Raw genomic sequence first — 12,011 nt, 5'->3', positions numbered from 1 at the left:
AAAAAAAAAAAAAAAAAAAAAAAAAATCTCTTTTTTTTTGAAGACAATCCAATTAAAAAATAGACAAAGGATTTGGATAGACAGTTCTCCAAAGAAGATAGGCACATAGACAATAAGCACATAAAAATATGTTCAACGTTATTAGCCATCATGGAAATGCAAGTCAAAATCACAATAAGATACCACTACACAACCATTAAGACAAGTGTAATAAAAAAGATAGAGAATAACAAGGGTTGCTAAGGATGTGGAACAATTAGGACTCCCTACTCTGTTGGTGGGAATGTAAAATGGGGCATCCTCTTTGGAGAGGAATCTGGCATACAATATAGGGTTACCGTATGATCCTGCCATTCTACTCCTAGTTGTAAACCTAAGAGAAATGAATATATATGTCTGCACAAAAATTTGTATATGAATGTTAATAACATTATTCATTATAAGCAGGAAGTGAAAACAACTCAATTGTCCATCAACTGATGCATGGATAAACAAAATATAGTATGTCCATACAATGGAATATTATTTGGCAGTAAAAAGTAGTGAAGTACAGATACATGACATTACATGGATAAACCTTGTAAACATTATGCCAAGTGAAAGAAGCAAGTCACAATGGACCATATCTTATATGACTCTATTTATATGAAATGCCCAACATAGACAAATCTACAGAGACAGAAAGTTGATTAGTGCTTGCCTAGGGGTTATGGGCAGATTGGAAGTGATAGCTAAGGAGTGTTGGGTTTCTTTTGGGGGTGATGGAAATGTTTTAAAATTGATTGTGATGATGGGATGCACAACTCTGTGAATATATTATAGACTAGAATATATATAGAACTATGCACATTAAGTGGGTGAATTTTACTATAATAGGACCACTCCTTTCTGAGACTGACCATATGCCCAGTGGTTAATAGCCAAATGATTATTTGGGCATTAACATTATGTAGCATCTTATATTGGCAATGTGGGTTTACAGTGTTAAGCTCTATTTTTTGTTTTTGTTTTTGTTTTTAATTAATTTATTTTTTTGTCTGTGTTGGGTCTTAGTTGCGGCATGCGGGGTCTTCGTTGAGGTGCACGGCCTTCTCTCTAGTTGTGGCCCGCGGGCTCCAGGGCACGTGGGCTCTGTATCTGTGGCGCATGGACTTAGTTGCCCGTGGTATGTGGGATCTTAGTTCCCTGACCAGGGATCGAACCCGTGCCCCCTGCATTGGAAGGTGGATTCTTTACCACTGGACCACCAGGGAAGTCCCTGTTAAGACTCTGTTGTTCCTAGTCTCCCAGTCCATTTATAAGATTTGTTGTTGTTGTTGTTGTTGTTTGTTTCCTTTTTATTAACATACATATACTTAACCTACAATGAAATATACATATCTTAAATGTTTAGTTTGGTGCATTTTGACAATGTATATATTCATGTAAAAACAAGATATAGAGCATTTTCATCACCCCAGAAAGTTTCCTCCTCCTCCTTTCCAGTCAATCCTCTCCCCTTCCGCTTTCTGATTTCTATCATTATATGTGAATTTCCTCCATTCTTGAACCTCATGTAAATTAAGTCACTCAGTGTATGTTTTTTGTGTTCTGGCTTTTCTCACTCAACTTAATGCTTTTGATATTAATCCACATTGTTTTATGTGTCAGCAGCTCATTCCTTTTTATTGTCAAGTAGTGTTTCATTGTATCTACAATTTACTTATCCATTCTCCTGTTGATGGACAGGTTTCCCCAGTTTTTGGCTATTATGAATAAGACTGCAATGAACATTTTGGGCGATATATGTTTTCATTTATTGTGGGTGGATCCCTAAGAATTGTGGGGACATAGGGTAGATATGTGTATAACTTTATAAGGTCTGTCAGACTATTCTCCAACTGGTTTTACCATTTTATATTCCTGCCCGCAAAATGAGAGTTCCAGTTGCTCCAGATCCTCACCGACATTTGATGCTGTCATTCTTTTTATTTTAGTGATTCTAGTGGGTGTGAAGTGGCATCTCATTGTGATTTTAATTTGCATTTCCATATTAACTAATGAGGTTGAGCTTCTCACGTGCTAATTAGATTTTTTTTTTTGGTAAAGTCTATTCAATTGTTTTGAATTTTGTGGGGTTGAGACTTCAGCATGACGCTGGCCAGTTTGCAGTGTTCCTGGTTACTTCCCAGAGATAAAATGACCTAGGAACATGGCTTTTGGAGCCTGATGTCTTGCCTGTTTCACAACTCCATGATTAGAACTCAAAATATAAAGTTGCGAATAGACCACAACAGATCCCCGAGATATGAATGGTAATGTAGAATTGGATGTAAATTTAGCCTGGTAGCCATACATTAGCAGTTTTATGCAACATTATTTCAGTTCTTTATGAGAACCTAAAGAAGCACAGGAATTGTTTTTCAGAGAGGCAGTTGAGAGTAGTACTTTGGAACTTGAACTCTGGAGTCAGATACTGTAGTTATATTTCTACCTCTGCCATTTACTGTGTCTTCTTTGGGTCTTACTCATATCTCTGGGCTTCAGTTTCTTCATCAAAAAATAAGGAAGAAAGTAACAGTAACTATACCCCAGGCTGTTGTTAAAATCAAAGGAATTAATACAAATAAAGCATTTAAAATAATGCTGAATTCATAGAAAATGCTGTATGAAGGTTAGCTATTGTTATTATTGATTTTGAGTTGATGGCCCGGCATGATTAGGTGCTCAAAAGTGTAGATTTTCCTTGGGAAGTAACCAGCCTTTATCTGGATAGCCATTCATTCATTTAGCATCAATCTTAAACAGCTACATAATGTTTGATTCCATTTCTATAAAATTCTCTAAATGGTAACATTGCAAAGGTGGAGAACATTCTAGTGATTGCCAGACATTAAGGATTTGGAGTGGGAGGCTATCAGGGGTTAGCATGAGGGAGTCCCTTTGTCACGATGGGACAGTCCTGTGCTTTGAGTGTGGTGGTGGTTACAGAGATCTATACATGTGATAAAATTGCCCAGAAATACACACACACACACACACACACACACACACACACACACACGAGTGCATGTAAAAACTGGTGAAGTCTGAATAAGGTCTATAGATTGTACTAATGTCAATGTCTTTGTCTGATATTGTACTTTAGTTATTTCTGTAAGATGAAACCATTGGGGGCATCTGGGTGAAGAGTACACAGGGACTCTCTACTATTTCTTGTTGCTGTTGATTTTTCAGCAGCTTTGGTGAGCTATAGTTCACATACCATACGATTCGCTCTTATTAAAGCATACCATTCATTGGTTTTTAGTATATTCACAGATATATGCAATCATCACCACAGTCAATTTTAGACCATTTTCATCACCTCAAAAAGGAATCTCACACTTTAGGTAGCAACCCCAACCCCCTAGATCCCCTCCAGCCCCTGGCAACCACCCAGTCTACTCTGTGTCTATAGATTTCCTTGTTCTGGATATTTCATATGAATGGAATCCTATACTATGTGGTCTCTATATTATTTTGCAACTCTCCATGAGTCTATAATTATCACAAGATAAAGAGTTTAAAAATGAATGGCCGTGTTGCTCTGGGACAAGCACTGTGCTGGGCCCAGTGGACACATGACTAAATGAAGCCACAATCACTGCCCCAAAGAGCCTAGAGTTTAGTGGGAAAGGCAGAGAAGTTGAGGGACAATGAGGGTGCGTGTGACAAGTGCTCAGATGGAGGTAAAGTAGGAACCAGGACAACACCAGGAGGAGTATAGCTTAGATTGGGATGAGAGCAGGCAGAGTTCCCCCAGAGGAATTGGTTAGCAAATTTTTTAAATGCATGACATGTGGAAAGAATCTGGGACCACGTGTAGACTGCAAGCTCCTGGGACATCTGTAGAACTAAACCCTTTCTCAAGACTTTTGCTCCTGTTGGCTGGAGTCTCCTGGCTGCAGTGCTTAGGGCCAGGCAGCCCTCATCTATTGTTTCCTCTCCCCAGTGTCCAACAGGCACCCGTTTGTGGACAGCAATCTTCTCTACCAGTTCAGAATGAACTTCCGGCGGAGGCGAAGACTAATGGAGCTGCTCAATGAAAAATCCCCCTCCTCCCAGGAAACTCATGACAGCCCCTTCTGCCTGAGGAAGCAGAGCCATGACAATCGGAAATCTACCAGTTTTATGTCAGGTATGTCAGTTCCCTTGTTTGTTTGATCATATATATCGGTCTTTTGAGAAATAGCATCGTTGTAACTCACCTTTGTGAAATTCTGTTCTCCAGCAAATTTGTATTTATTTATAACCAAAATTTTACTTATTTATTTATTTATTACTCCCCGCCAAAGAAACCATATACACACATACAACCAGATTGTTCCTGTGCAGCCAACATACGTGCTAAGAAGTGTGTTTTATAACACCATGTATTTGAATTATAGAAGACCACTCAAGCTCTCACTCCTACCTTATTCACTTTCATTTACAAACGATCCTTCCATATCATTAATTATCCCATTTTCTAAGTCACAGCATTGAGAAGCTATATATTTTAAGGATGAATAAAGCCTTCCTAGGGCATATGCAACTAAAAGGCGACTGATTATCAATCCATCACACAGAACAAATTAAGACTATGAAAGGTAGACGCGGGTGCTCAGAAAGCACAGCAGCCTGGGACATTGTATGTTAGGTCAGACTGTCCCATATGGACAATTAACCTGGACAGAAATGATGACTGATGTTCACAAAGAGAACCCCATTTAAACAAAAAATAAAATAATATAAAATAATCCCATTCCCCCAGAAAAGGTTAACTTGATGTGTCATTCTGTGTAAGTGGGTGAGGTGCTTAACAGGATATCTTCAACTCCTCTGAAAACTTGACATTGACTTGAGAAACTGATTGGCCTAAGGTTTGGAAGTTATGGGCTTCACCCAAAACCCAGAGCAAAATGAAAATGTGTCTTGGTTATGAATAGGAGCTGACCGTGAGAACACTTACAACTAGATGTACTGAGAACTTTCTGTGCCCTTGGCACAGATGCAAGCTTAGTTGCATGCATTTTCTCGTTTAATTCTCACTATTACTCTTCGAGGAAAGACTTTTCTTATCTCCATTTTACAGGTGAAGAAACTGAGGCATGGAGAAGTTGAGTGGCTTACCCAAGGTCACATAGCTAGAAAGTGACGGACAGGGCTGGGTCTTGCACCAGTTCTGTCTTATCCCAGCGCTTATATTATACTGGCTCCTACCCAACCTTCTACATCCCAGGTTCCTCAGACACAGCTGGGATGGAGCAGAGAAGGAGCCAAGAGCCACTCCAGGAAAGTAAACACTAGCCAAGGGTCCGGAGCCTAGGCCTGTGCTTAGATGCGTACCAGTTGTGTGTCCCTAAGGCTGCAGTCTGCTGCAGATGCAGAGGAACCGTTCACGTCTTCGCTGGTACTAAGGTTTGCCTGTTTTTCAGTGGGCCCCGTAGACGCGAACAAGTGATGATGATAAGGAGGATACAGTAACCATGGTCACCATAAAAACCAGCACTGATTTTGTGCTTCCCATGTACCGGCCACTGAGCGGAACACTCTCCGTGGTTTCTGGCATTGGATCATATGCCTTGCTCTCTTTCCCTCGTTGAGAGCCAGCCAACTCCATAGTAGAGAGAATGAGATCATATCACTGAAGCTGCTGCCTCACATACACCTTCAAAGCCTGAAGTTGTGCTCTGTGTTTTAATGTCCTTCTTCTGTGGCTCTGGGTGATCAAAGATTTAATCTTCAACCAGGAGGCACTTACCATCACTGTTAATTCATTAAGTGTCTCGCCAGCACTTAACTTACGTCCTTTCAGGGATGCTTAGCGTGGACTCGGTAGTTCTTAAAATAATATTTTATGTAACTGAGTACTTTTAAATATATAATCCACTCCTTGCACCGGTCCCATGAGATGGCATAATTCCCACTTTACAGTTGGGGAAACTGTACGTTCAGAAAACCGAAGGGAATGGCCCCAGGCTGTGCTATTCGTCAGGGGCAGAGCTGCCCCTCAAACCCTTGCTTTTCCGATGCCAAAAGGCCAGAGTGCTTTCTTCCGGCGCACGTGACCTGCCTCACTACAGCGGGCAGCGGAAAGCCGGCGTGCGTGCTCTGGGGAACCGCGACCGTCGCCCTCGGTGACTCTGTGTGTTCCCGGCCCACAGTCAGCCCCAGCAAGGAGGTCAGGATCGTATCTGCCGTGCGGAAGAGCAGCGTGAGTGGCTGCGGCGGCAGCGGCTACTTCAGCGGCAGCCCCCCGCCCAGCGGCAGCCCCCCCGTGCTCTGCAACCCCAAGTCTGGTGAGTGGCTGAGAAGCGGCCCCGTTTCTGAGCGTGACTGTGGGGGACTTGGGCCCGTGTGCAGGCGGGGCTCCCTGGCAAGCGGCTTCTCAGGCGTGGGACCATCTTGTTGCATCGTGCCCTGGGGGGGCAGCACCCCTTGGATGGAAGGGAAGGACGTGGGTTTGGGCCGAGGGAGGATCGGGCTGCCGTGCAGTCTCCGTGAAGGCTGCGGCTCGCCCCAGGTGGAGCTCTGGAGTTGGGATGGTCTTTGAGAGTTGTCCCGACTGGGGGTGAGGTGGCCAGGCTTTTATACCCTCCCCTTGATCAGTCATTGGATGTTGGCTGCCCCTGGGAGGAGGGCGTGACCTGGGGGGAAAGGCGGCTCTCTTTGGAGAGAGAGTTCCAAGGACAGTTGAGAACATTGGCTGTCTGAGGGCTGTCTGTCTGCTGTTAGCAGTCCCAGCACTGGGAGGAAACACTCAGTCCTGAAAGAAGGTTTGAGCAGCAAACAGCAGGGGAGAGATAGCGCTGCCCCAGATTGCAACTGATGCAAAGATCTGTTGGGTCTCCACACCCCTAAGGAGGAAGCTTGGATCTCTGCAAACCTAGCCATCCCTGCAGTGGTTTCAAACTCTACTCATCTTGGTGCCTTGTGGTTTCAAACTCTACTCATCAACCTCCATGGCTTTTACCTTCCAGAAAAAAAAACCCAGGCACAAAGATTGTTAATGAACTTGTACTTAGATCTGATCAGTTCTTCAAGCCCACAGGAACCTGTAACCCATCGATACCACCACCTTCTCACTTCCTTACCCACCTCCTTTCCAGGATTAGCTTGCGCGGTCCATCATGATAACCATGGCCTTGAAAACGCCTTCCACTCCATTTGTTTAGTGCCCCGTCCACCTCAGTTCAGTGTATCACCTTCAGGGAAGACACTTTGTTCCTTTGTTCATGCTGTTTCCTCATTACCAGATGTCGGGGATACAAAGGTGAGAGGTCATGACCCCATCCCTCAGAGAGCACATCATCTCTTTGAGGAAAAAAAAAATGCACTCATGAGACTAAGGACAAATAGATGTTGTTAAAGGGCTTTAAGAGAAAACAGTCATCTAATGCTGTTGTCTAGGTATTTTTCTTAATCTAACTTTTTTTTTCTTCTTTTTTTGCTGTCTTCTGGAGGGTTAGCTCTAAGAATAAAGTTGTAACCTGCAAGTGAATGAAGAAACTTGCTTCCACACTGTCTCTGGCTGGAAAATCTTCCAGCACCCATGTATTACCAGGTTTTTCAATGAATAGAGCACTGCTGATAAGGTAGAATCAGAACTATATTGTTAAAAATCTCATGTTTGAAGCCCTGGTAGAAATCTGATACCTCCAAGTTAGAATCAAAAGGGTTCAGTTTCAGGAAAGGGTTAGTTGTGCTAAAGCCATTTTACATGTTTTTCATTGCTCACCAGAGTAGAAGATGAGCAAAGTGTTGATTGCTTAAATTACACATTCATCTTCCCTGAGGTAGGTTTGCATTGTTTCCTCTTTCTCCTTACCCCCTTGACTCAAAGGGAAAATATTACTGATATGCAGGCAGAAAAGAAACATCAGGTTGCCTTTTTTGGGTCTCTAAGGACCAAAGCTGTCAGGACTTCACTGTGGTTCATAAGTCCTACCTCTTACCTGTATTCTGACAAGCTTCTCTTTTACGCTAAGAGGGTTCCCAAGATGCAGGGAGCTCATCTGTGATTTTTTTTTCCTCTCAAGCAGGTAAGCAGGCTTCACAGTAAGGCATTTAAAATTAATCATTAGATATCCATCAGGATATATTTTTTAACACTGTATATAAATGCCCTAATTCAGATAAAGAAAGTGCTGCAGAAAGTAACATAATCAGTATCATTGTGATGAGTAAATAAGTTCCCAAGGATATGGAAAGAGAAAGCCAGAAATAATTCCCTAGGTTTCAAAGTCTCTACATTTTTTAACATAAGAGAGAAAGTGTATTAAATGATCAGTATTGTTGCCAAATATTACAAAATAGTGTGATTCAAAACCACAGTGAGATATCACCTCATCTCTGTCAGAATGGCTATCATCAAAAAGAACACGTGTAACAAATGCTGGAGAGGGTGTGGAGAAAAGGGAACCCTCTTGCACCGTTGGCAGGAATGTAAATTGGTGCAGCCACTATGGGAAACAGTATGGAGGTTCCTTAAAAAAGAATTAAAAGTAGAACTACCATATGATCCAGCAATTTCACTTCTGAGTATTTATCGAAAGGAAATGAAGATACTAATTTGAAAAGCTCTCTGTACCCCCATGTTTATTGCAGCATTATTTATAATAGCCAAGACATGGAAACAACCTAAGTGCCCATCAGTGGATGAGAGGGGAGTTGGTCGGTGGGCAGGGCTTGGTGGTTGGGTGGACCAGATGGGCGAAAGGGGTCAAAAGGTACAAATTTCCAGTTTATAGGTAAGTCCTGGGGAATGTAATGTACAGCAAGGTGACTGTGGTTAATAATACTGTGTTGTATATTTGAAAGTTGCTAAGAGAGTAGATCTTAAAAGCTCTCATTTCAAGAAATGTTGTAGCTATGTGAGGTGATGATGTTAACTGGACTAGTTGATCATTTCATAATATATGCACCATTATGTTGTAACCTGAAACTAATATAATGTTATATGTCAATTATATCTCAATAAAAATAGAGAAAAAGTATGATCAAAATAAATGGTCGATATTGTCAAATATCACAAGTACAGTGTGATTCCTACATCCACGTTCATAAACCCCAGAGGGGATTGTGTGGGTAAGGGGCCCGGAGGCAGTTCAGTGACAGGGAATAAAAAGGTCAGAATCCTCAACCATGGGCCCCTTCTCTTACTTCCTGACCGTTTGCTGAGAGCTTCTTGATATTCAACCTTCTCCCTCCTTGGAGGAAGCATAAATTCATGTTCTCTTTTATGAGCTTTCTGAAAGCAAAAGTAATAACCCCAGCCACGTGTCAACTCAACAAGAAGCACTTCGTTGCCTTTGACTGAGAAGGTGCTTTAGGGCCCAGCTGCCTGGTGGATCCTCCAGGCCTCACCCCCAGGCTGCCTTTTATTTTCTGCTACACACTTGTTCCAGGACTGGCATCTGACCTCTGAAGGCCACCAGCAAAGGGAATTGGAGGCTGGCACTTCGCCAGGTTAGGCTCCTAGCCCTGGTCCTTTCAGTTTCTTTGTGGACTCAAGTTCATGATGTCTCTATAACTGGGATAGGATGGTCCCTGTCCCCCAACCCACTGGCTGCTCTGGGTGGCCATGGCAGTCCCTTGTCCAGTTCTTAGCACAGGATGGAGGGGGAAGTTCATTTCTGGTGGGTGTTCAGACAGTCGCAAGTCAGGAATTGACTGCAGTCTTTGCCATCTTGGTAGACCACGGCAGTGATCTGATGGGGACAGGTGTCTCAGGAACACAACACACAGTGACCTTTTGAAGCTTCTGCGCCCTTTCTCCTGAGTACAGGCAGTGGCACCAAACGCTTGAGATTAAATCTTAATTCTACTTCCCGTTGACTCTGAGGCCTTGGACGCAAGCTATTTAACTTTCCTCAGCTTCTGTTTCCTCCCTAATAGAATAGGGATAAGGATGAAATGAACCCATTGGTTCTTGTGATGATTAAATAATAGAATATATTTAAAGCGCCTAACACAGTGCCTAGCACATGTTAATTATGCAGAAAAGTTCCCCAGTTCAAGGCAAAAGGCAGTGCGTACGCGCAATCTGGGGTATTAATAAGGAAATCCGTGAGGCTTTGGTGAATGGGGCGTGTATGGTATGATGGGGGAGGGGTTTGCATGGGGTGGAAACGGTTATCAGATGGCCAGAGTCAGGATTTCTCTCTCTCTCTTTTTTTTAAACATCTTTAAGGATTTCTCTTAATTTTGACATGTTGAATGCACATCAAGGTCTAAGAGAAAGAAATTCAGGAACTAGAAAATGTGGTCTTTTCCTTTATAGAAAAATGTCAAGCCGCTCCTTACCGCACCCCTGGCACTCTTGCTTCCCCTTGCCCTGCTCCCGTCTCTGCTTTCTGTAGCTCTGTAAGTTCGGTTTAGGGTTATTTATGTTTGCTAATATTTTCTGCCTCTGTGCAGCTAGAATAGAAACTGGGAGGCAGGGATCTTTGCCACTTTTGGTCACTGATGTCACACATGAGGCATTCAGTAAATATCTGCTGAATGAAAGAACAGAGGGCTCAGAAGGGTCTGTACCTTGACGCTGCGTCTGTCTTACAGTGTTAAAAAGACCCGTCACTTCTGAGGAACTCCTGACTCCCGGGGCTCCGTATGCGAGGAAGACATTCACGGTAGGCTCATCATTTGGTTTTTCTCCCATGCTGCTCATTTGTCTGGGCCGTGTCAACATGGCAGTGTGTCCATACGTAGCTTAGGGACGGAATTGAAAAGCTTCTCCCAATTTCCCTTTTGTTTTGAGCATGATTATAATAGTAGACTTTCTTGACCTTTAGGCACTAAAATGCATTAGGACTTGACATTATGTATTATTAATACAGCATTTAAAATTCCTTTTGATGTGTCCTTAAAAAAAAGATTTCCATTATGTACTTACTCTAATATAATGACAGATTCAAAGGCAGATGGTAGAACAAATAATGCCAATAATCCCTTCTGCATTATAGTTAATTCTAAAAATTATTTAAGACACGAGGGAAGTCTTAAGATAGAGAGAGAAAACTATGGCATAGATTGTTCTACCGTAAGGAGTGACGTTTTTGACAATGTTATCGTGCCTTGAGTTATACAAGCACCTGATTTGGGCGCACTGCGTACCTGTGAGCACCTCCTGACCACCTGCCCTTACCTGGAGGTCCTTCAGCCTTCCTTCTACTCCTAGGGTCCCACTGGTATTCTTTTCTTTTCATTTTTTTTTTTTTTTTTTTTTTGTGGTATGCGGGCCTCCCTCTGTTGTGGCCTCTCCCGTCGCGGAGCACAGGCTCCGGACGCGCAGGCTCAGCGGCCATGGCTCACGGGCCCCGTTGCTCCGCGGCACGTGGGATCCTCCCGGACCGGGGCGCGAACCCGGTTCCCCCGCATCGGCAGGCGGACTCTCAACCACTGCGCCACCAGGGAAGCCCTCTTTTCATTTTTTTTTTGGCCGCACCCTGAGGCATGTGGAACTTCCCTGACCAGGGATAGGGCCCGTGCCTCCTGCAGTGGAAGTACGGCGTCTTAACCGCTGGACCACTAGGGAAGTCCCCGACTGGTCTTCTTCAGACAGAATCCACGTTCTCGGCTTGACATCACCTCACCCACTTCCTGCCGACTTGCCTCTGTCTCTTTGTCTCCTCACATCTACATTGACGTCTTCTTTAAAACATTTCTCATCTTTCCTTTAGTCTTCTAATTTTTGTTTTAATACCTCAGGGTGGGGGAAAAAGCTTTCCACACTCATCTGTGCTACGAACATTTGTCGAGGACTACTTCGCGTTCTGAGCACTAAGGAATTAAAAAGGATGGGTCCAGGGGCTTCCCTGGTGGCGCGGTGGTTGCGCGTCCGCCTGCCGATGCAGGGGAACCGGGTTCGCGCCCCGGTCCGGGAGGATCCCACGTGCCGCGGAGCGGCTGGGCCCGTGAGCCATGGCCGCTGAGCCTGCGCGTCCGGAGCCTGTGCTCCGCAACGGGAGAGGCCACAACAGAGGGAGGCCCGCATACCACAAAAAAAA

The 12,011-nt window shown here is 43.7% G+C and overlaps 1 protein-coding gene across 3 annotated transcripts in view; it reads left to right on the top strand.

Annotated features, from left to right (window-relative positions):
- The window catches only part of DEPTOR (DEP domain containing MTOR interacting protein), a 163,004-nt gene that overhangs the window by 107,417 nt on the left and 43,576 nt on the right, over positions 1 to 12,011 (top strand). For all 3 annotated transcript variants that reach the window (XM_007127703.3, XM_055091221.1, XM_055091222.1), the window contains 3 exons: positions 3,974 to 4,159; positions 6,168 to 6,302; positions 10,564 to 10,634. In XM_007127703.3, coding sequence (XP_007127765.1) covers positions 3,974 to 4,159; positions 6,168 to 6,302; positions 10,564 to 10,634 — 392 coding nt within the window. The remainder of the gene's footprint in view (positions 1 to 3,973; positions 4,160 to 6,167; positions 6,303 to 10,563; positions 10,635 to 12,011) is intronic.

Source organism: Physeter macrocephalus, chromosome 15, assembly GCF_002837175.3.
Source record: "Physeter macrocephalus isolate SW-GA chromosome 15, ASM283717v5, whole genome shotgun sequence".
In the NCBI taxonomy this organism is placed as follows: domain Eukaryota; kingdom Metazoa; phylum Chordata; class Mammalia; order Artiodactyla; family Physeteridae; genus Physeter; species Physeter macrocephalus.
The sequence above is the reverse complement of the archived record's forward strand: the minus strand, read 5'-3'. Positions and strand labels throughout refer to the sequence as shown.